This window comes from Seriola aureovittata, chromosome 1 (assembly GCF_021018895.1).
Source record: "Seriola aureovittata isolate HTS-2021-v1 ecotype China chromosome 1, ASM2101889v1, whole genome shotgun sequence".
NCBI lineage: Eukaryota > Metazoa > Chordata > Actinopteri > Carangiformes > Carangidae > Seriola > Seriola aureovittata.
Genome location: NC_079364.1, coordinates 18,919,670 through 18,945,017, shown reverse-complemented (window position 1 = coordinate 18,945,017; position 25,348 = coordinate 18,919,670). Strand labels below are relative to the sequence as shown.

Below are 25,348 nucleotides of genomic sequence, written 5' to 3'. Positions count from 1 at the left end.
GCTAGCTAAAGCACCTCTACAACTCCAGTTCACCCTCCATTGTTGATTTGTACGTTACGCCCGTATGCTCGGACTCGTATGTTTTATGTCACACTACAACACTGTAGAACTCCAGCAGCAAAGTCACACACTGGGGCTGGAATATGTCACATTTGTTTGGTTAAGTGTAAACAAGCAAAGGCGCTATAATGAAGGGTCTTCTTATAGCTAAAAAGTCAGGCTAAACATTGTACCAAAGAGATATAGAGTTTGCACAGCATACTGTGCAGTGTTCAAAAATATTAAGGAATAATAATATTGAACTGAAGTCTCACTGACCTCAATGACCTCAAAGCTAAAATAAAAAAATAAAAAAAACTGTATGGGAAAGTATATTTAAAAACCACAGACAGACTTGTGGTTGTGAGTTCATTGTGAGTGAATTCAATCATTTCCATTTCTTGTGTAAAAACAGAACTGGTTGGCGTGCCGGATCCTGCCCACAAACAAAAGCAGGATGATTTCCTTTTGTTTGTTTGTTTGTTTGATTGATTGTTCAGATCATCAAGCATCTCTGGGTGTGAACTGGAGGATCCTACATATCTCCTGTACATTCCTCTCAGGCACAGCTAGTGTGTGAAATCTCACAGGTCACGCAAACCTTTCTATGAAGGAGGTTCTGCTGCTGGAGTTCGTTGTTGGCATGTTTGCCATGGCAGTTCCTCCATTCTTCACACGCTTTCTGAGGAAACGTTAGTGCTGTGTGTGTGTGTGTGTGTGTGTGTGTGTGTGTGTGTGTGTGTGTGTGTGTGTGTGTGTGTGTGTGTGTGTGTGTGTGTGTGTGTGTGTGTTGGCCTACAGACCTTAATCAAATAAAAACAAGAAACATAAACCTTTAAGACAGTGTGATGTGTTCACAATGTGTGTGTGTGTGTGTGCATGTGTGTGAAGGGCGCTGCAGGGTTTGACAACAGCATGTGTAGGTGTTGTAGGGTGCAGGTAATTAAAAGCACTGGAACTCCCAGGAGGAACCTCCAGGCAACGTCAAGCAGGGAAGAAGAAGGGAGAAAGGGTGAGGGGGCCTTTCTATTTTTAGGTCCAGCTGCAGGTCATACTAGCTGGACCTGTGCAAAAGACACAGTGGTTAGTAAAAGGCCAGTAGGTCTTCACCGGCCTTGTCTGTTGTGTTGTGTTGTGTTGTGTATGTAAGAGGCCTGGGTTTCCCATGCAGTCTGATTGAGGGTTGAGCTGTACACCAGGAATCCTGACAATGCTGCCACAGCATGTTGACACTACTCCACCCACCTGTGGCACCAGACGCATGCAGCGTTCCCTCCCTCAATTATCCTTCCGTCAGGAAGGAATCCTAATAAACCTGCTCCTTTCACTTCCATTCTGTCCATCACCTTCTGTTTATTACATCGAATCAACGGCGTGGAAAACTGACACGTTCCCAGCCGCTGTTTCTGTTAACCAGGAATCTGCCTCTGGTCAGGTGAACCAACCGGCTCTGGTCATGTGGGTTATTTTTCAAGTGCGGGATGTGCTTGTGCATCCTGGTGACTATAGAACAGCCTATCAGGAGTTACATCCTGATGCACCCCCCTTCCACACCACCCTCAATGACCTACAGTTCCACCCATCACCTGACTGTTCAGGTGTCGGAGGAGGAAATGAATGATCTTTTTTGCCTTTGAGTGCCAAGATTGCGATTTAGAATTAAACTATATTAATGTCTTTTATTTTTTAGAATCTTTTAAAACCTTTTAAGAGATTATTAATGATGATGATATTTTATACTTACTCCTTTAGTCCTCAGGCTCATTTACCACACAGTACCATACAACTAACCAGGGTCGGCTCACCACAGTCACAGCACAGACATACAAGAGAAGGGGTAGGGAGGAACTGGGGCAGAGAGATAGACAGACAGAGGAAGACAGAGAGATAGAGAGAGAGGGAGAGAGACCATTTTGTCCCCCAGGTATGACAGAGTCACTCATGCAGAAAGATCCCACATGGAGGGAGGTGGGAAAGTGGGCAGAGTGGGGAGGGGAGGGGCATGAAGGAACTCTTGGCTTCCTCTCTCGTTTGTACCCCCCTACCCTGAAAACACATCTGTCTTCTTTTCTCTGCCACACACCTTCCCTGCATCCTTTGCTCACCTTCTCACTCTAGTAACAGAGACTTTTCACTTTTAGCAGCTTAAATTGTTTTCCCATATTTTCTGTGCCTTCAGAGTGTTTCCTGTCACATTTTCATGCCACCTGCCATATTTTGTCAAACTTTCCTGGGATGGAGCTCTTTGGCTGCTAGTTTGTTCTCTTTGTAGCCAGTGTGCTTTGGCCTTCACACACACACACACACACACACACACACACACACACTGCTGTTACCATTACCCCAAGCGGTCCGTCTTACATGCAAATATGTGTCTGCTCTACAGTGATCACCATTATAGTCCGTGGCAGAGCTATCTCATGGCTGCATGCATTAAAACAATTAAACTTTGCCCCTCCCTCGTCACAACAATCATTTGCGGATGTGTTGGGTGAAATTTAGCAAGAAATTATCATTTTCTGAATCACTTCACTCTGCTTGCTCGGTGTTTGTTTCATTCTTTCTCTTTCTCCGTTTCGTCTTTGAGCTCTCTAAAAGACTTGGAGCCCCCTGCATGTTCTTCTTTTTTGCTTCTTTTCTCTGTACTTTTTTTTTCATCATTATCCAACAGCACTTTTCTGTGCCTGCAAATGCTTTCTGAACGGCGTCCTTTCTTCCCTTTCAGGCTGGATGTCATTGTTGCTGCCTGTGGGCTGGGTGTATTTATTTAGGGGTAATTGGTGTGTGGATGAGTGAGGTAATGAGGTGCATCCACACTTGGCTGCTCCCCTCCCTGAGAGCCTGAGACAGACGTAGCCTAGCTGGGCTCCGGCTTGAGCTGTACCACACTGCTGTCTCCTCCACACAGGCCAGAATGGCTCTTTCATACCCAGGTGGACAAACACAATCACTGGAGCTGATACCTCAATGAGGCGTCTGCAGTTTGAAGTGGTGTTTGTGTGTGTGTGTGTGTGTGTGTGTGTGTGTGTGTGTGTGTGTGTGTGTGTGTACACGTGCATGAGTACATATCCTTGTGTGTGTTCATGTGCATGTATTTGCGGGTGGAGAGGGAAAAACAGCGCTTGGTTGTTTGCCTGTCTCTGTCTTGAGTCCTTGTTTGTCTTGCGGCTTGTGTTTGTATAAGTGATTTTCCCTGTGTGTTTGTAAGTGCATGTATATCAGGCTGAGTGGGTGTTCAATGGAGCTCAAGGAGGACCTTTGGCTCTCATAGCCCCCTGCCAACCTCAAACTGCCCCTGATGTCCTGCAGAGTTACCTAATGATTTCACTTACACCTCCCTTATCTGTCTGGCCCGTGTGGCAGCAACCGTCTGACGCTTCAGCCTTTACATGCCATTTGCTGCCTCATATCGTGTGAAATTCAATTGCACAGCTCCAACTGTAGCCAGAGTAGGGGGATCACCCTCTCTCTCTCTCTCTCTCTCTCTCTCTCACACTCTCTCTCCCTCTATCTGTCATCCCCCTCTATTTATAAATACAAACATAAACAGTTCTACCATCACACATTTTTTTCCATATTATGTGAGGGAAACCTTGCATTTTCGTGTTTTAGCACTCTAAAGTTAACACTTCATTTCTCCGCAGTGTGCTGGTGCCAGACTTTGAATGAGCTGTTGAAGTTTTAAAGAGGAGAGCTTGGATGTTTGAGGCTGCCCACAGGTGTTCAGCAAATAATATTATGCATAGATTGTTTTGTTGTTATCAGGGTAATTGGTGTAGACCTGCCAGCCTTTGATAGACACACAATTACTGTATGTGATGCGTAAGTGGACTCATTTTAGGGCAGGATTTTGAGTTGCTAATGGTGCATTATTCAGCTTTTGGTCTGTCCCCAAAAGTGCCGGGCCAAATCAAACACACCGCTCCAGGGTAATTGAGGCCCACTCCGCACCCCCTGCAGTGAGCAAGGCAGAACTGTAATCCCCTGACAACTCTGACTTGGCCCCAATCTGGCAGGCCGCCCATTTCCCAGCAAAACGCCTAACTCGGCATCGGGGAGAATGAAGAAGCTGATAGTCACATTTGGAACGCTTTCCAATTTTGTTATTCTTTTCAACTCACCAGCAGTCTGTATCAATCTCTGTACTTAACATTACTTTTTTATTTAAACTATAATTTATGGAACATAATTGTGGACTAATTATACATGTCAAAATAATATTCTTACTCATCAGTCTCCTCAAGCTTTGTGGGTTTTTTTTATCAAAGGTTTTTGACAAATAAACTTAACCGCCCTAACCACAGAATTGCTTTCACTTTTCTTTTAAAACAATTTTTTGCCATGCATGTTTCATGGAATTCGTCCACAAAATGAATAACTCTGAAATTACATTAAATTAGAGCAACATTTTAGTGTGAACTTTGGACTTAAATTTGTGCATTCTGTTTGTTTTTTCAACTGCAGTTTTGGGAAATTAGGAAATGAATGTTATCATTACAGTAACTGAAAGTCACCTTACTAACCAACCTGCTCCCGCAGCATGCTATAGCTGCAGACACTGTATCTACACTGAATATTGATTATTCCAAATATTGACTGGAGCTTCAGACCTTTAGAGTTTTTCTGTGTGATTTTGTTTATTGTATTCGGGTTTTAGAAATATAGCCAAAAAATATAGATTATTTTGCTTTATTATTCTGTACCTTAATAAATAAATTCTTATTATACCAGCAGTAACAGCCAGAAATTACCCTCTTCACGTTTAATATCTTACCTATTACGCTTTCTATCTATTAATGTGGCCCTCATTTAAAAGATCAGTTATTACTGCTTCATATTAGGCACAGCTCCGACCTTTACACAATCAATGAACAGTGTTTGAACTTGTTTGTTTTTATTTGATTAAACATAATTTTGATCCAGTTTCTTCTACTATGTGAGGACTGACCACTAAAGCTGCTAGATTTTATAATTTTATGATCACATAGGTGCAAAGTGCTCTTTCAAATGCTGTCCCACACTTAACGTAACGCTATAAAAAAAATCAATTGACCCAAATTTGATTTGTGATGCTAAATTGCTAAAAGAGTAACAGAAAGTTAATCTGTTCGTTTCATTTATTTGATATTAAATGTCATGTTTTACAACAGTCTGAAAAGTCTGTATTTTTAATAGCGCTGTATCGGGTCTTTAATGGATGGAGTATTGCAGATTGAAAGTAATCACCGCAATCACTTTTTCTTGAGTTAAAACTGTTTTTATTTTTATTGTTTTGAAATCCAGACATCCTCTGCAGTGTATCCTCCTAAAGGGGTCATTTGCAGAAAGGGTATCGCATGCATTTAGCACTGTCTCTCTGATTTTCAACGTTAGCATGCATTCTCCCCAGGCCCTGGCTCACTGTTTTAATGGCTTTAGTAATGCTTCACAATTAACACTCAGCCACCGCTCTAGGTTAGGTAATGGCTGATGTGTTTCAGGCTAAATTAGAAAACACAAAACAAGAATTTCCCATCACCCACAATGCTTCAAGGACCTAGAGGTTGTGGGGGAAATGGAAGGTGGTGAATTTTTTGACAGGGCAGCAGAGGTGATGTCTCATTCCCTCTGACATCCTGAACACCCTAAAGGTGGCTTTGCCAACAGTCTACCCAGGAAGCACCTCACCTAGCTGTGGCTAAATTTACACAACCACCTGCCCACAGGGAGTGTACTGGAGTGGAGAGCAGAGGTGGAGGTGGAGGTGGAGTCGGGGTGCGGGTGGAGGGCAAATAGAGAGAGGAAAAGGTAGGCGACTGAGGTGTGTTTGTGTGTCAGTGGATGCAATGCACTACATGTTTGAGTAGCTACACTTGACATGAATTGCTATTTGAATCAAAAATATTGAAATTCAGATTTGACATTTCTTGTCGTTTTTTCAGTATTTTTATAACATATTTTGCCCCTCTTTGTTCCTATTGTCCTTTCTGCAAGGTTTGCTCTATAATACTGTAAGTTTGCATCAGAGTGGAGATGGAGAATGGGTCAGGTTTGGGTTTTCCAGACTGCTGTTAGGAGTTCAGTGGATTAGTGAAACGAAGCATTTCAGCCTCCAGCAATCCCAGTACAAGTCCCTTGAGTGTACTTCTGCTTTTTCTCTCATACCATTCCACTGTGGAACTGTGGAAGAGGTGACCCTCATTTCATACTGTCACAAATGACAGTGTTATAGTGGGATGATGAGTGGATAGAAAGGAATAACTGAATATTGCCATGTCAAAGCCAGATACAGTCTGTTGCACTAATCGTTCACCTCATAAGAAAGGCCATCTGATGTGTTACAGCAATTTTGTAAATTGTTCTGTTCTTAAGCAAATGTTTATTGGAAAATGTTACATGATGAAAAATGATGTTTTGTCTGTCTGCAGTGACACTAATACTTACTTCTTGGCCAGTGGATGTCCATGTGAAAGAGTTATTGCAATTCCAGAAGTTCCTATGTGTCTCATCTTACTTGGTGGAAGTCAAAGACATTCCCTGGCTTGTTTATTACCCAAGATATGATATTGGAACAGCTGTTTAGTTTAAGGCCCAGCTTAGGTAGACACTGGACCAGTTGTTTTTGTAGATTTGTTTTATATTGCTACTTAAATTGTGAGTTATTTTTTATTTTACTGCTTTATTACAACATTTTTATGAATGGGCAAAGAGTCCAATCTTGCACTTTTAAAACTGTATATTGCTGCTTTTTGTAAATTTACTCAAAGGCTGCATATATTGAAGCTCTCAAGACAGACAGTCGAATAGAATGGTAACAATTCTAGATGCTCCCCAGTGGCAGAGTTCAGGCTGTTTGCCTGTGGGCTGATGTGGAGTGAATGGCCTTAGAGGCTCTAGGCTGGTCTATGTGTGGCCCGGCTGGTCCAAGTCAGCAGTAATGACTGGCTTTGGCCAGCATGCCTGTTAATGTGAATGGGGTTACTCTGGGCAACACCTTTTCAGCTGGGTCCTATGAAGTCCCCAGTATGGTGGTCTTTGTCCACACAAGGGCTGTCCTCTCAGCAAAAAGGGCTCCTTTTTTGTGAGGACTATCAACTGGTGATGGATTATACCCACCCCCCTTTATTCATCCGGGCAGACTAACAGACACGGATGCATGCAAACATACACACACACTCTTGCACATATATACAACCACAAAGACATCAAAAGTTTTGCAAACACTTCAGCACATTATCTTACACAGTTGTGTCAGAGACAGTTAAATGCAATGTGAGCACACCTGTCTCAGGTGTACTCATAGACTGTGAACATCATATGCTTTCACACTGTTCATTTATTGTCCCCTTTACATCATTCGGTCATGTGGGTGAATTTTCCTTCTGGTTTCTCTTCTCTCCAGGGCTTCACTTACGGTTTCACCACCAATTGGTCGACTTCTCTCTGTCAATATTCATGTCTCCTCTACTCTCCTTCTCCCCTCTTTTGCTGAATCTCAGTGTCATGAATGCAGGTAGATGTTGGCAGCAGCAAAGTTGTCTGTGTGGTCCACCTAATTACTCGCCTAGTTCCTGCAGATTTCAAGCAGGTGAACCTAAAGCCGTGATAATGTACGAGGAAATCCCAGTCAAAGGAACAGACCGGTAGTTTTGTGGTGATCTATGGTCCATCTCCTTTTACTGAGAACGACGACATATGCTGCTTTATTGGGCTGCTCTGTGTGGAACCAAGCAGGGACAAAACAGACAGCTATGTCATATAGGTCTTCTGGCTTACAATGCATTAATGTTATGTGCAGGAAAAGTACAAGTAAGCAGGCGGTGAGAGTTTTAACATTATATGACACTGGAAATATTTTAAATGGAAGATAATATATTATCATCTTCTGCCTTGTGTCATAGTCTCTCTGCTTCTAGTGTGCCTCATTCAGTGCTGGTCTTTTGCGAGCACAACAACGGACTATTCCTCTTGTGGGAGTGAACGCCCCCACCTCTCTCAAGGGGTCAGCCACTTACCCAGGCTGACACAGTAACCTCCAGACGACCTTTCGCTTTGCCAAATGTTATGCCTGTAAACTGCGTGAACTCCATCACGGCACAAACGATGAGGGAGAAATGGGGCTTTCTGTCGGAGGGAAGGCTGGTTTAAAGGAAACCCTAGTTGTTCTAGTCTGCTTTGTGTGCTCATGTTGTAAATACTTCTGTGTGACACATGCATAAGCAAGTGGCAGTGTGTATCCGTCTGTCTTTTTGTACATGGGTGTGTGCACTTGTAGACTGAGTGCAACACAGGAAAAAATACATGAATAATACATGACAAAATATCCTTGGTAATTCTCTGGCTTTTAGTTTGAGGTGACTGACGCAGTGACAGAGCCAGTCAGCGCAGGGATCTTAAAGGAATAGTGCAACATTTTGGGAAATGCGCTTATTCACTCTCTGCCTTTTCATTACCACGAGGTTGCCAGGAATTCATTGGAGACACTGGAGAAACATTGGAGACTACAGGAAGTCGTGTCTCCCGGCCAAAATATAGTCCCCGCACATATCCCCCATAAAACCACAGCTTGCCATTTTTACTTCTGGTACAGATTAAATAAATGAGATATATAACATGTTCATTAGTGAGCATCAGCATTGTTAGCAGACTGATTTTGTTAGCTTTGGACAGAGCCAGGCTACCTATTTCACATTGTTTCCTGTCTTTATGCTAAGCTACGATAACTGGCTGCTAGCTCCAGCTTCTTATAGAAAGGAGAGATATGAGAGTGGTTTGAATTTTTGTATGTAAGTCTCTTCAAGTAAGCAAATCAGCTTTTTTTCCCAAAATGTCAAACTATCATTTTAGACCATTACTGACATCCAAGTAGTTATAGTCAGTTAATTTCTCATACTTTTCTGTGCTGTAGTATGGTCCTTTTATTAAAAATGTAAACACTCAATGTGGCCTAACAATTTTATTACAAAGAAGAAATATGGATTACTTGCCTGAATAGCAGGCTAAGCTATAGCTTTAACCTCTAGCTGTTGTTTAGCTGTGTGCTGTTTTTTAAGATTCAAAAAATGAATGTTAAGAATTTTTTTCCTGAGTGTGATTATTATAACAGGGCATCTGTACCACTGGAAAACCTGCTCTTACCAAAAGTGTCAGTGTTTTTTTTATCCTGAGGACATTTATATCAGAGTCATGGTTTGAGGGGTAAAATGTGTGTTTGAGGGGTGGAGGGCACAAGAGGTCCCCCAGATATGCTGTCATAACCCATGCAGCCGCACTATTTGCTATGGGCCTATCGGTAGTGAAGGCAGCACTTAGACATGTTTGTACTCTACGCCCTCTATCCCTCTCCCTTTTTCCCCAGGCACCATGTCACTCCAGGGGCGGACCAGCACTCCCTGGCTGTGCCCAAGTCCATAACACCAACTAACCCCCACACCCCCACCCCCCCCCTTACTACCCAGCACCACTGGGGTCAGTGTGCCCTCGCCCCCTCACTCTACAGCGCCCACGGTCCATACCAACACTGCCCTCCAAAGAGAAACAAAACCGATCTGAAAAGAGACAAAATGGCCCCACGCTGCTTCCCCTGTCAAAGCTCTTGACAGGCCCAAGCAGAGGCCCCCAGAGGAGGGTTCAGTTGAAGATGATGACGACGGAGATAACAAGTCAAGTTGCTGTGTTACAGCACAGTTACACTTTGGCCCTTGTTTGTCCATTTGGTTATTCAGAAGCATCGCGGAGCTAACTGATTCCCATGCATGTCATGTTTAGTATCATGACATACTATCAAATGCTGTTTTACATCAGTCTGTGGAGCGTGAAGGGTAAGTGAGGAGCTGGTGATTCAAGAGAACAGGAATAAACATTCCATTAGGTATTAAAAAAAAAAAAACCTTGAAATATTGTCAGCTAATCAATTTCCTGTTTGGACATGCTCACTTTTAATGAAATTCAGTCAGTTATTAGTCCCTTCCCATTCTTCCAGTGTTTGGGAATATAATTACACTCAAAATGCTTACTCATCTCTCTGCCTGCCTGCTGCCTACTCTGTCAGATGCATTAGCCATGAAGCAGAAGAGATGAGGAGCCTGTGTCTGTATCTGTCTATCTGTCAGTCTGCCTGACTGTGTGCACGCCTGCCTCTCAGATTATCCTGGATCAGGCAGCAGGTGACATGACGAGCAGGTGACCATCACCCAATTACCAAAAAGAAACTTGAGATGAGCCCCAGTGTAGTTTCGCTTCTTTTTACTCCTCTCTCGCTCTTAGACTCTTTTTATTCCACTCTTTTACTTTCACGTTTACACTATTTGCAAACGGCGCACACATCAACAGAACAGTGTAGAGTTGGAAAATGTACCCATTCTTACATGAATAAGCTTAAATTGATTAATCAACAACATTATAAGCTACTAAAAGTGAGGAATGCATGGAGAAAGTCCAAAATTCCCCCGACAGAAAATAAATATATTGACAAAAAAAAAAAAAAAATCACGAGTTAGAAACTATAAGGAAGATGATTGAAATAATGTTTTTTTTTTAACTCTAAAAATGACAAACTCTGAGGGATGGAAACTTCCCCAGTCAACAGGTTATTCTTAGGGCAAGGCCAGGGATCGTGTTGCACTCTTTGTTACCACAAAAAAAAAAAAGGAAGGTAGAGCTTCTTCTCGCTTTTGTTAGGTGCAGGTGGGCTAGAATTACCAAAGTGATGGGATTTATGCCGGGTTGTTTCTGCATTTTTTTTCTGGCAAGGTAGCGGAAGTATTCTCTGAAATTACCAGCGTAAATGTGATGATAGTTTGCTTCTCCAATAGAAAAGCACATCACCTCATTATGTGGGTTTTGGTGTGCTGAAGTTAATACTAGTTCCTATAGCTTCAGCAAATTATTTCCCACACAATGCAGTGTAACTTTAGAGCTGTGAGGGATTACGCCACTGGGAGGTGATTTAGCTTGGTTTAGTGACTGGATAGACCAACGAGTCTGGGAAATTTCTACCAATTTCGTTCTGCTACCATTTTGACCCTTGGCTGGTTGTAGAAATGGGACTGGAAATGGAGGACATTGACCTGGTGTCATGGACAGACGTCCACATCAGTTTACAGTGGCTGCACTGCAGCTGTGCTGCTCAGGGAAATGGAATTGGCAAAAGGTACCACCTCTAATGTGACCACTGTCCATGAACACTGGACATGTGGTACCTAAATCCATTTAAACTATATGCTTAAAAAATTATATTATTTAGTTGTTCTTCATCAATACAATAACAGGGATTTTGTAGTCATGCCTGACAGCATATAGCAAGATTACTTAGTCGTCATTTCTTCCGCAATTGTAATGACCTCAGCTTAGTTATACAATGTTTAGTTTCTCTCATTTCAACGATTTAATAGAGCTTATAATATGCTGACCAAATTACAACAATGATTGTGTTAAGTAGGTGTTTATGGTAAATATCGTGTCACTTCCATGAGCATATTCCAACATCGGCTAATCTGATTGGAACAGCCAGACCAGTCGTCATGTGTTCCAACAAGGTGTTGGGTTTCCCATAGTTCTAAGCTGTACAGTGACACGGGCCATTTGAAAGTGTGGCTAAAACTCTATGGAAGAAATGACTCGTTAAATTAGCACCTAATACTCCAGTCATTAGCAAGCCGTTACCACCAGTGGAATGCCTTTGATGGCACTGCTTTGTGTGAGTGGGTCCCTTGTAAGCTCCAGTTGGGAAAATTGGTCCATTTGGATCTTGGATTATAACACACTTGCATAACATTGCTATATACATAACCAAAGCATACCAAAAGAAAAACGTTAAAACTGTGATTTGCTGGCTTTTCTGACCTATGAAACATTGCTATATGTGGAGATTGTAAACGTTCCAGTTACAAGAAGCATGAAACGCTGTATTCCTTAAGAACCGAGTCTTTGGGGTGTTTAGTAAGCTGAAGGGAATTGTCCATTGTGGGGTGATATTAGTAACCCTCTTAGGCAAAGCTAGTCTGTGGGCCGGCCCTTAGGGCTCATTTCAAGTGCTTAGCACTCGTTTGGAGCTTTGTCACCCCTCACCCTGTTGCCAGCATGGCCCCAGCCCCTCTGGCTGTGGAGCGGAGCTGGACCATAGACCTTTACCCCTGCCCGCCACCAGGGAGGGAACATTGACATCACAAGTCTAACACACACACATTTGCCCACACTTACTCGCACTAACACTGTGGCACACATCCATTTTCACAATACCCCCCTCCACCAGTGCACCACAGCCAATGGTCTACTTTCCCGCCGTCCACTCCCATCCAGCACCCCCCTCCCTCTCTCTTATTTTTTCCCTCTTTCTCCACCCTCGTGAAGGTTGCCAGGCAGCAGAGAAAGACTTCACACACACATACACCCCACTATGCCTCTGAGGGTTTTCCGGATGTCCTTGTTTACATCATGGAGTGTGCAGGTCGTAGGGAAGTAGACTCAGAGCCTCCCTGACTATGTCTGTCTAAGTCCTCCACTGACCTCCATTCATCTGGTGTCAATGCAAATGTTCATGGCAGCTCCTCAGTTGGCCATCACTGCTAAAACAAGTGCACTGCACTTACCTCATATTTGGATGTAAATTTCAAAATCAGCTTAAAAAGGAATCAAAAATCTTTTTCATGGATTGTCCTCATCCACTTAACTTGCGTTGACACTGTTGTTTACAGTGGAGCTGAATTTAATCTAAGTTCTTATGGCCCTGGTAACCAATAACTGTTATCATCTCTAATAGTGGCTGTCACTGATGTGCGGGATGGTTGCTGACTGTTACTGGGCTGTCTTTTCCCTGTGTGTCAAACCGATCGATTGGTTTTGTCTGCGCCTCCCTCCAACTTTGATGTTACCATTGATTGTTCTCATCTGCCCCTGAACTCAAAGGTTAGAGGAGCTGAGCTGCACTTCTGGATTGCTTTGACCTTCGCTCTGCACATGCTCAGTGGGTTCACAGAGCCCAGAGCCAAGCAGGCACGGTGTAGCCAGGACCGTGGGTGCGTGACAGCCAGACAACGGTGTGATGTCTTTTTTTTTTTTTTTTACTCACCCACTGAGGATGATGTATATGTGATTGATTTTTCTCCTACCCCTCTCTCTACCGTGTTTCCGCTGCAGTGCACTAAGCAGGACTGAGTCCAGGCTTGATCAATGCATTGTTTTTCTTTTTCAATCACACTTGAGTGAGCTGAAGACACGAAAGGTTACACAGGTGAGGTTTGGCAGGGGTGGAAGCAGAGCAGAGCTTCTGGAAGCCCCCTCAAGGCCAATATATGAGTTTGCATGGATGTTTGTGTGTGCCTGGGAGAGAGAGTCAAAGAAAGAGTTGCATACAAATAAAAAGCAAACAAGTTTATGTATGTGTTGAACTACCTCTTAGTTAGTTAGTTAGTTAGTTAGTTAGTTAGTTAGTTAGTTAGTTAGTTTATTTTCATTTGTCTTATCCTTTTCCCAAGTGGGAATCTTTCATCTTTGGCTTTGTAAGTCCTGTGTAACCTTACCTTTACCATCTTGCATTAAATTATAGGTCCCCTGCAGTGTCTCAGTGCTCACCTGCTGCAGATAATCTGCTGGGCTGCATGAAGACCACTCCTCTTGTTTCCTCTACTTGCCTGACAAACCGTCCACTGACACACACACAAAGGCAACATGCTCAACACAAAAGAGACCACTTGAGCATGATGCGCCTCCGACCTGTCAGCCACAGTAGCAGGAGCACGCGGCTTCATATCAGACACGAACATCAGTGATGTAAAAACATTTTGCAGGTCAGACTCAGGTGTTTCAATTCTCCCAAAGAAAACAGTATTAAGCAAAGGAAGGAAGTAGTCTACCCTAAAGGGGTAAAGAGTGTTGCGTAGTCCTGAATGATCTCTTAGTAATGACGCTGTTAAACCCTATACCCAAACACCTAGTCATTAAGAAAAAGATAAGTATCTGTGGGAGTGGAGGGGCTCTCCTAAAGCTGGATGTCTGGAGGGGGTAAGGATGTGGCGGGTAGGGAAGGTTTAGAGGGCTGGGGTGGGGTGGGGTTCGGAGCACAGGCTTTGACCAGTGGGTTTCAGATGTCATGGCAGATTCTTTCAGTGGTAAATTACAGGGTTTAACTTCTCTTGTACCGAGTATGCCTGTATTCTGATTTAACTTCCTCGATAGACACTCGAGCAACATGCTACTCAACACCATTGTCGGGTGCACACTTGACTCTGGAGACACTTCACCTCCTCTCACGCTCTCAGCACCTCTTCAAGACTTTGTTCATGGAGTGCCACTGGCGGCCTTTCTTGCGGCTTCAGGAGAGAGCAGAGCAGTGTAGCCCCTCTTAAGCTTTGTAGTAGTTAGCGTGTTGGTGTTAGGGGGCTTTACATGAGTGGCCCTTTGTGCTTTGAGTTGGCACAGGGCAGCTCCACAGATAAGCTTTACTGTGAAACAGCTAAAAGACTTGATTCTATTGACTCTGGTATTAACAGAACATAATAATCTGTGTTACAAACACAGTAAAGCAATCAACGCAAGTGAAAACACACCCAGATCCTGCATGCACATTTGTGTCTGAACACAAACTTTCTCTTACCTCACTTCATAAATGCATGCTGTTGTGTCCCATACACAACTGCTCAAAGCACCCCTACCTCTCTCTCACACACTCACACACACACACACACATATATTCCCTGTGAGCTGTAACAGACCTAAAGCTCTCTGAAGCATTTAGCAGCGCGCTAGCAGGTTTACTCCACGCTGCCAGTGCTGAGGGGAGTGGTGAAGCAACTAATGCAATTTCAGCCCAACATGGCTCTCTGTGAATAAACATCACTGGAGTGTACCATCTACTGTATGTTGATCCACTGTAGTGCTTTCTTTTTTCTCCATACAGGCTGATCTAATACTCTGCCCCCCCTCCCCTCTCTCTCTCTCTCTCTCTCTCTCTCTCTCTCTCTCTCTCTCTCTCTCTCTCTCTCTCTCTCTCTCTCCCCTTTCTGTAGAGACTACATTTGCCCCCAGACTTATCTGAGACGGTGAGTCGTGTGAGCAGGGGGGAGCTGGCAGGAGGGGCCACAGTGGCTTCAGCCTGTGGCTCTGGCACTTCCGGCAACAAACACCTGGACTTCTAGAGCTCCCACACAGTCGCCACGGGCAACCCACACCTGGAACACTGCAGCGTTGTCCTCTTTACCACTGTGACCAGGTTGTTCCCTCACCCACATAATGTCAACCGCGATAACCCTGCCAGCCATTACCACCTGCCAACTGTCCCAGCCAGGGGTGAAGATCTAAACATCCACAGTACCTCACCTCATAACGGACACATTTCATCCTACATTTCAAGTCCTTTTTTTTTTTGTATAAACCTACAGTACACTCTACAGTCTCTGTTTACTCTGACAGCGGAGATTTGCACATGTCAAACTGTCATGAGAATTTCATTTTAACTTAGGAGTTAAAAAAAAGTTGTAGAAAAAAGTGAGCCCTGTGGTATTTCAAAATGTTACATGAAGGTATATGATTGGCTGGGTGACTTGAACGTAACCCAATTAAAATCCAAGATGGAGGGATTGTTTAAGATTTGGTACTTTGTTGTTTTTGTTTTTCTCTGCCTCTGGGGGGTTTGTTTACATGTAAAGTGTAATCATGAAATATTTTTTAGTCATTACAGACTCTCAGTCTTGGCAGACATTAAATAATTTACGTGCATTCTCCCAAGCTCAGCACTTACTTTATGAAACAAGTGGCTTCTCCTGCTTAGCTCCACCATGTACAATAGTCTGAAAGTACAAGTTTTTTTCTAGTATAATGCAATGAAGTGTGCTTTTGTTGAGTTAAATAAAAGAAAATAAATACTCGGTGCACAACATATGCTTTGCTCAAATTTTACTTGACTGCGACTCAACACCTGCTCTGAAGGGAAAGTTGACTACCTGCGAGACTGTGTACGCGTGTTATGAATGACTGATCTCTGGTCTGCCTCACTGGTTTCAGGTTCGAATAGGGATGCCTCCATCTGACCCTGAGACTGTGCCGGTGAATGACGTCTACCTCCAGTAAGCTGGAATGTGGGCAGAGGGTAGGAGAGCTGGATTTGGGCGCAGGCTTCACACCTCATCAGGCATGTTTGCTGGATGAGCTGCTTTGCCATGACAAGCCCAAAAGAACAAATTAGGTCAAACGGTGACATGGAGAAACAGAGAAAAAAAAAAAAAACAACATGAAAAATTAAATGTTTCATTTTTTGTTTTCCTCAGTCTGATGCTGATGCCAGTTTGAATATTTTTGACTGTAAAAACTGGCAGTATTGGTAAGCATCTGCAACACGTGTTGGGAGAGGGTGGTGTTATCTGACAGTTTCATGCATGAATGGAGTGATCTTATATTGGGTGTATGAGAGAGAGAGATGACGTACACAGGTCACTTACACAGGTGAACGAAAGCTTGTGTTGTCAAGATAAAAACTGTTCTCCAAGTTCTGGTTGTCGAAGAGTTGACATATTTAGGGTACAATTCAAAGGTAGATTAAAATAGAATACATTCATTTTGGCGTTTGTTTATGTTGCCGTACGACTTGTATGTCTCTTACACTTCCCATGTCCCTTTGTCACATGGTGCGGATTCACTTTTTGTTCAGTCGGTTCAGAGCGTGAATTATTTTTTAAGTTTTATAATGTCAGTTTCCCATATGCCACATATTGTCATGTTTTCAAGTACATTTAGAACTTAGTGAACTGATGCCAGTCTCTTTACTTACATGTAACCAAAGGTATTATGTTAAACATGGCTGCGCAGGTTTTTTAATATGAAAATAACAACAGCATTTAAAATAGGACTTCTTATGCCTGATCGACTGTGTCCTTCCTTTAGATAAAGTTGGTTATATGTGGTTTGACAATGCTGTGAGTTATGATTAGCCACACATGCTTCTGTAGTAAGTATGAATAAGTAATTTAGGGCACCAGGAAATCTCTATAAAGTTAATCCTCTGAACACAATAACACTATTAGAGAAAGTGGTTTTCTCTCCTAGCAGGATTTTTTTTCTAAATAAATGATCATATGTGGCTCTTCAGATGTTCCTTATTCGCCTCGCCTCACCCAATAGTAAGAAACACTACAGAGTTAGGGTTAGACACGACAACACAGACATAATTGTTGGGTTTATTTTCTTGTTTTCTCAATCGTTCTTTTGTATTGCCCAAAGCTCAATAATTGTTTATGTTAATAAGTTTTGAGTTTTATGATCATAACATATTTAAATCAGGTGGAAGAATATGTCAGTATTACATACAATTCTTTTTGTTAAATAACTTGCTTGGAAATCTGTGAAAGTAACACATAAGATGAACATCCAGTGCTGTTGGCATATTTTACAGGAACTACCTCCTGAAAGTCTGACTTGGCTTGGAGCAGTGAAAATATGATTTTATAACCGTGTTTTTGGCAGTCGCTGCTTATGTCCTATTGATTCCTTACCAGAGCCGTAGTTGTTCTCCTACAGTTGCCGAGGTCTTACGGGTTCTATTATTAAATGACTGTCGCATCACATTCATGCTGTTATTCATGTAACACAATGTAAGCCAATATTTTATGCCCACACTGAATATCTCTCTCTGCCAAATTTGGTTTAATACAGCAGACCTATCTTCAGACATGTTGTGTTACAGATTACATAAGTAGGTTACCGTACCTGTCGTATGCACTTTACAAAATACATACTATTATTTATTATATTTACAACGATGAGGGAAACGTTTCTTTGTGTTGAAGCACACACACATAGTACACACTTGACTGTTGACACTAAATAGGAGAGTATCAGCTTCTGTTTGCTGCTGCTCTAGATTTCCAGGTCAGAATTAGTTTCCCATTAAACGACTGATCAAAGTGTAAAAAGTTCTGAGGAACTTTTACAGAAACTTATATATTGCCTAACTTTGTTCCAAGCCAGAATTATATTCTAAAGCTTTTTATCCCAAAGCTGTGTATTATTTAGACTTCCACTAATTGCAGTCTTTCTTGCATTTTGAATTTCTCTTTCATTTTCTCCCCGTAATTATTAATGTTCTTCCTCGGTCTCGGCACGTTTGTCTAGCTTGTTCTCCCTTCCCCTCCCACTGCTCGCAGAACAGTATTCTTCCGTCTGTGTGATAAACTGGATTAAATGAATAGAGAAATTGCATTAGCCCCAGTAAAAAAAAAAAAAATCCTCTTAAAAATCTGATTAACCTCAGATCCTCAAAGTTCTGATTGGACTATTAAATATTGAGTGAGACGTGTAAATTCAATTTATCAATTTAGCGAGATATTTGGTGCTGTTACATGCTGAGTGAATGTTACCTGACCTCACTCTCCTGGACATCCTTTCCTTTTAGATAGCTCTCTCACTCACTCTCTCTAACACACTCCTTCAAATCCATACACACACACACAAACACACACACACACACACACACACACACAGAGAGACACAACCCCCCTGCTGAGGCAGCAAGTGAAGCAAAATAACTCACTCTGCCACACAATCGCTCCTCTGCCTCGCTCTAGGCACTGGCTGCTTTATTCCATGACTTTTTTTTTTCTCCTCTCTGCTCCCTCCTCGTCCTCATTGGTTCTGTATTTTTTCATACCATTGTAACTCTACTAAAACAAGAGCCAGTGATGGTGAATTGCTTGACCTTTCTCGTTGTGTGGTGGTGTTGTGCTGTGTGGTCTGTGTCGACTTGGTTCAGCCCCATACATCAAGAGAGGTTTGTTATTTTGGACACCTTTGTTCGGTGGGAATTGGAAGTGTTGTATGTATATTACAAGCCCTTTTACTGGCATTTGTCAGCATTAGATTTACAAAAAAAGAAGTTAAAATTTGCAGCAATGAAAATTAAAAAGTGCCTCTACTTGCTCAGTAAAGACTGACACTGTATTAGACACAGCATTGAACAGGCAAAAAGGCTTTCTTTAAGACACAATTTTACTGTACAAAATGTTTTATAGTTTTCACAAAATACATTTAGAAAGCTCCATTTTAAATAAAATTAAATTGAAATATTTAAGAGACAGCGTGTAGACGTTTTATCTCAGAAGCATTGCTCAGACGTAAACCCAGTATGTGTCCATGTTCTACGTACACACTGAAATAAAAATGCAAAACTCAAAAGAGCATGACAGATGATGCTAGAAAAACCCTCCCATGGTCTTCAATTATAAATAAGGACTGCGGGGTTCGACTGCAGTCTTACGAACTCGAAGCCAATGTAATCGAACAGAACGTGTTTACAAAATTTTGCAACACAAGACTAATATCTTTAAAAAAAAACATTGTGTACTAGATGAGATACAAAGGCTTTGGTCTGTTTTACAATCAACAATGATTAAATCTGATATGTACTTGTAAACAACTGCCAAACACTTAAGTTTAAAACTCTGTCAAGCAATGTTTAATCATAATTATAGGAATTAAATATTTCTAGTTGCACAATTTTTTTTTTGACCATAGGACACTATAATACAACTATACCTAAGAGACAAATTGTACCTGACCCTAAAGTAATGTATTTTATGATGCATGGAACATTTATAGAATATTCTCGGGGATATAAATGAAATCAACTTTTATTGGAGAAATCTTTCTGGAAGATTTCTAGGGAAGACAAGTACTTTACATTTTGACATAAACAAACTGGATTATATCGAAGACGCAGTCTACCATTTACAGACTACAGGTTTTCTTTTACACCTGTTTTCCACATTTAATGTTCTTCGTGGTAATCTAGAGTCAATCCAACCACCGAAGCAAGAGGTCCAAGTTGTGTTGCATGCCGCACCGTCTTTGCGCACTTTGAGCTGTTGATAGTGATCCGTGCCTAATAAGCCAGCAAACGTCATGTCAGAGGAGTCAAGACCACAGCCTCAGTGGATGGATCAAGTTTGAGTTTCCTCTGCTAAATATCCATTCGTAAGAAATAAGACCAATAAATATTTTTTTTCTTTTTTTTTTTGACACAGTAAGAGTCTTCCCTCCAGCTTTTCGTCTTTAATGATATGCAACAGCGTCCAGAGACCATGCAAAGGCTGGTAGAAAGTCTCGATATAAGCAGATTAAAAGATAGTCATGGCAGAATCTCTCAGGTTCTCCTCGCAAACAAACGCAAGACCAACATGGTTTTCTAGCAGTCCATCTATCAGTACTTGATCTTGGTTTTTCATATTAACATACAAATGGCCATTTACTAACACACCAGAGAAAAAAGGAAACAATGACTGAAGTTGGAAATAGAAAAAAAAAAAACAGATAAGTTTTTGTTCCATAAAAATTTAACACCGGGCACTTTACAGAGGTCCATTTTTTTCTGTCTTTCCATTGTTGTTCTCTCTTCCAAGTCCTCATTTGAATGTGCCTAGAGCTACAGAACAGCACACAGTCCCACTGGAAAAACAAAGCCCAGACGTCCCAAGGCTCTCCCAGAGTCTCTCTCTTTCTTTCTTTCTTTCGTTCCTCCTCTCTTCTCCTCCTCTTGTCCTTTGCTTCTTCTCAACCCGCTCTCGCCTTCTCTACTCTCCTGTGCCGTGTAAGTGTGAGGAGCACTGCCGGAGGGCGATGGTGGAGTGGGTGGTTACAGGGTGAAGTAGCTCTTCTCTCTACTGTAGTCTTGACCAGTACTGAGACATGTCAGGCTCGCTCCCTGGGACTTGGACAGGGACAGACACTCCAGGAGAGATGAGTCCTGCAGAGACAGAGAGAGAAAGACGTCAGTATAAAGAATAAATGAATTCGAAAAAAAAATAAAAATAAATGAAGCCCCAGAGGTCAGCATGCTATATTAGATGAGTGGATGCACCATGCACAGTTAGTGTGAGAGCTAGCGCTAGTTAGCCTTATAGCACAAAGCAGTGTGGTTTAAAAGCTTGCAAATAGGTAGACGAGCAATGAGTCACAAAGATCTGCACACGGTTGCTCAGTAAAATGCTTGCAAGCTCAATAAATTGAGGCTTTGGCAATGGCATTTAAACAGAGAGAGTACAACAGCAAATGAATCAAATTAATTAGCAATTTAGCACAGAGGAAATGTGGTTATGCATGATTAACTCTTCATGACTATAACCAGTATATATGGCTCTCAGTAACAGCATCCTAATGGGGTGGAACTAAACTATGGGCTGGAGTAGTGGGATTGACATGATGGCATAGAGCGGCGATGAAATGAGCTCCTTTCATGCAGCTTGCGGAGGGAAAATGATATGAAATGTAGAGATATTGACCCGCAGATGTTTAAACCATGAAGTTTCTCAAATAGACAGAAGGGAAGAGGAGAGCTGGCGCGACGGATCATGAATCAAAGATGGCTATGTAGTACCCCCTTATTACAGGAAAGGTGGCAGATATTTCACAGAGTGACACTGTTTGATTTTTTTATTAATTCCCAAGCATGTTGGTAAACAATGAATTGTCTGCCTACCTGTTGAGGTGGTACCAGAAGTGGTCATTGATTGGCTGTTCATATGTGCCTGCATATGAGGGGGCGTGTATGTTTCGTAGCTCCGCCCGTTCACAGGCGGACTGGTAGGCAGCATGCAGGAATAAGAGGAGGTCTGGCTGGGCTATAGATGGGGAGAGAATGTTACATTAGCTTAGCCAACCATAAAGTTCAGCTCAGTAGTCTGTGACACTGTAAGCTTTTCATAGGCAGATCTGTCTAGATTAAATTTTATTCATAATTTTAGTTCTTGATAGAAACCTATTCTTTCTTTAAATATAAGATTTTAAGGAAAGTGTTTGGCCAGGAAACATAATTTAAATCACTTATTACATAAAATACACATCTGTAAACGTGTTGACTAATGAGTTGTTTTTTTGTTTTTTTTACTTACTTGCATAGGTAGATTGTTTGCCATGGTGAAGCTGGGCATGGGGGGCAGCGCACTGTAGGTGTTTGTGAGTGCAGAGTCAGGTCTACCCAGCATTGACCCCGAGGTGAAAGACACTGTGAATGAAAATGGAAAAAAAAATGTGGTTAAAACACACAGTCCTCCGTGTGTGAGAGACCGTCTCATTAGCGTTAAGTAGTGCGTGAGCGTGAGGTGACGCCTAGTTTGACAGGCAGATAAGCCCGGACAGACACTGAGCTGTGTGCTTGTGTGTGTGCGTGTGTGTGTGTGCGTGTGTGTGTGTCTCTCAGGTGATTGACTTGTGAGCGTGAGCTTCACTTCTGCCGGTGTGCCCTCGTGCCTGATTTGGTAATTACGCAGATAGTCAGCTGAGAAGTTTTGCTCAATCATCCATCAAAGGGAAACCACCGGTGTTACTTCATGTGAACTAGAGCGCACAGCCACCGAGGCCTCCTCTCTCCTTTTCTCTGACTCCGCAGGTTGCTGTATGATAATATTTACTTTTATTTCACATGGATCCCGTCCGACTTGAAACTCATGAACGGTTAAATGTGTTGTTATTTCGCCTATTAAAGCGACATTGCAACGTGTAAGGCTCGTGTAACAAACACGTGCATGTTTGTGCAACACAACATTCGACAAATTCTATTTTAATTTTATTTAAGATTCTAATGTTTTTTTGTTTTTAATGGGCGTGGGTGTCCTGTAAGATGTGGTGGACCTACCCGGTGTAGTGGGCTGCGGGATGGCCTGGTAGACGCTGGTGCTGAAGCTGCTGCTGATGGGAATGTGACTGGAGGAGTTGTTGGCCTGCCGGCGCTGGTTCCGCAGCTTCTCCTCTCGCCTCCACTTTGCTCTCCTATTTGAAAACCATACCTGCGACGAAAGTCTTCTTGTTAGATCTCTTACGGGCATCCGGCTCCCCCTCCCCCTCCCCCCGGCCATCAGAAAAAAATTAATAAATTTGGTATAAAAAAAAAAAAAAAGTTGTTCACTCACTTGTATTCTTGCTTCGGGCAGGTCGATTTTCGCTGCTAGTCTCTCTCGCGCGAAAACATCGGGATAATGAGTTCTTTCAAATTCTGTAACGCAAGAAAATGCAGCACAACAAAAGTGTTGGTAAATAAGCAACAAATGAGGTGGAGCTTGACTGAATTCATGCAGGGCTAATACCTGAATAAATGTATCTCAAAAGCCCAGAATTCAAAACTTATTTACTTATTGGCAACCTAATAATTATAACTATTATTTGTTCCGTGAAATAAACCATTAGAAATGTAGCAACTCACACATTAAGGAATTTTTCTTAAATTTCAATTCACCTAAGACTGTCAGGAACGTGTTTATTTTTATTGAGAGAAAGAACGCCTATAAAACAAGTGTAAATTATTCACAGCATGTTGCACCTTTTTCCAGAGCTTCGATTTGCTCCTGTGTGAAGGACGTGCGGTTTCTCTGTAGTTTCCTCTTGAGCTGCAGTCGCATCTGTGTCTCCTCTGAATCCTCGCCGTTCGAGCTGATGGAATTTGTGTTTTCTCCTGCACCGTCCTGTTGTTGGCAGCCATCTGCAAAAAAAAAAAGAAAAGAAAAAAAGAAAAAAAAGTCATTTAATGGAAATAAGCATTCAATTAAGTTAATTGAATAATTAATTCTCGGGTCTGGTGTTGTATCAGCCTACAGCTAATTGTACAGACCGCGGTACAACATCATTAATTAAAGCCACTATCATGGTTGATTTCATTCAAAATCAGATGAATTATTGAAACTTCTTCTTAATGTTGCCTGATTCCAGACGACTGCCCTCGTGAAAAGGGGAACAATATATTTAAAAAAAAAAAAAAAAAAAAAAAAAAAGGCCTCGCAGTGAAAAGTGTTTATAAAATATTGTGAGAAAAACAGACTGGCGAGGGAAAAGGCTCTGCGTACTTATCGCGACCCAACAATGGCGTGTGTTCTCAAAAGGTTAAGAGAAATGTGACAAGATGTGGTGAACCTCTTTTCAGAGCCTATGAAATGTATTAAAACCCGAAACTCACCACCCCCCCCTCCTCTTTTTTTTAGGGCAGAGCAATGCCTCAATGGTCGTTCCCATATGGGCGTTGGTATAGCCATTGAGGTGACCACCAACTTTTGAATAGGAGAAGACGCTTTTCAGAATGATACAATGCCTTCAGGAGTAAGGGAAACCATTAAACTATGGACACAGCCAGGGACGAGCAGTGAGCCCTCGGTGGGTGTAATATATGGGAGGGGTAGGGTGGTGGTAGAGGGGTGGGTGGTGGTGGAGGTGGGGGGGGGGTGGGGGGGGGGGGGGCTATTGGAGGAGATGACAAAAGGATTCCCTCTCTCTGGAGGCGCACAGGCTGTAGTACTTTGGTATTGTGCGCACGAGGATCCCAGTCAACAGAGCTTTGAGTCCAGTGTGTTAACCCTTATCCACTACCATCATTAATCACGTCCCCCGGCCAGCTACACGCCAGTCAGGATTTCTGTCTTCAATTGGAAACAAATGAGTGAGGAGAGAGCATGTAACCCCCTGAACAACCAAAATAAGGCCAATCTATTCACTGCTCCTGCTTGTCCGCGGTGGGCCCAAAGGCCCCTTCAGTTGCAGGGCGAGGCTTATCGACTAATGTCTGTCTTGTTGTTGGACATCATTATCACACCGAGAAGTTAATGCGAAATTAAGCAGGGGGTGCGTGGAGATAGAGGGTGGTTTATGTAATATGTAATATCTCACTCATGTCAGTCTGGCGCCATGGGTCAGACTCGTCTCAGCTTTTTGTTTGTGCAGTTTTTTTTTGTTTATGTTTTGATTGGCATGGCTGGTGCCTTGCTCCAGGACAAGAGCTTGTTGTTCCAAAGGTGGAGCAGGTGCCGGGCTGCACGAACAACCCAAAACTGAGTTTAGATTGCGCAAAAGTTGTCTTGTAGTGTAAAAGATTTGTCAGTTAGATTTTTTTTTTTTTTTTCAAAAGCGTTTCCACCAAGTGAACTCAAACAAGTTGCGCATTTTCTCGTGATTCTGCAGCTGAGGAAAGTGACAGACCCGCTAAAGGCCTGGAAACACATATATGTCTATATGTGAAAGTCTTGGCTCACTGGAGGAAACCTGATGCGACATGTTTCTTGACTATTTCCCTTGCTGCAAACTAGAGAAAAGTATTCTTCTATAGGCCAATAGTTTGTATCCACGCTATTTGTTTCTTCACTCCGGCTAATCCATAAAAAGGAGTGAATGTGAAGCTATTATCCGTCTGCCAGACCCACTGACGCTAGGATGGGATTTGTTTTCTTTATAAAAGCGCTGGGAAATAAACTCATTCTTTAGTATCACGATGTCTCAGCCAGTGAGGCGGAAAAGCAGCAAAAAAAAAGAGATACCGAACCAATTGCGGCACCTTTCAGCTGCTGAGACCGGATCAAAACACTCTTGAGAA

At 42.4% G+C, this 25,348-nt stretch overlaps 2 protein-coding genes across 11 annotated transcripts in view; one reads left to right on the top strand and one right to left on the bottom strand.

Annotated features, from left to right (window-relative positions):
- The window catches only part of elp4 (elongator acetyltransferase complex subunit 4), a 53,245-nt gene extending 37,353 nt beyond the window's left edge, over positions 1–15,892 (top strand). The window contains exon 10 of the mRNA XM_056404094.1: positions 15,024–15,892. Within this exon, the coding sequence (XP_056260069.1) occupies positions 15,024–15,152 (129 nt within the window). The 3' untranslated portion in view covers positions 15,153–15,892. The remainder of the gene's footprint in view (positions 1–15,023) is intronic.
- A 3,724-nt stretch (positions 15,893–19,616) lies between these two features.
- Positions 19,617–25,348, bottom strand: part of pax6b (paired box 6b) — a 32,704-nt gene continuing 26,972 nt past the window's right edge. For all 10 annotated transcript variants that reach the window (XM_056403420.1, XM_056403748.1, XM_056403824.1 and 7 more), the window contains 6 exons: positions 23,315–23,473; positions 22,908–22,990; positions 22,634–22,784; positions 21,891–22,003; positions 21,479–21,620; positions 19,617–20,746 (listed from right to left, as the gene is read on the bottom strand). In XM_056403420.1, coding sequence (XP_056259395.1) covers positions 20,661–20,746; positions 21,479–21,620; positions 21,891–22,003; positions 22,634–22,784; positions 22,908–22,990; positions 23,315–23,473 — 734 coding nt within the window. In that variant the 3' untranslated portion in view covers positions 19,617–20,660. The remainder of the gene's footprint in view (positions 20,747–21,478; positions 21,621–21,890; positions 22,004–22,633; positions 22,785–22,907; positions 22,991–23,314; positions 23,474–25,348) is intronic.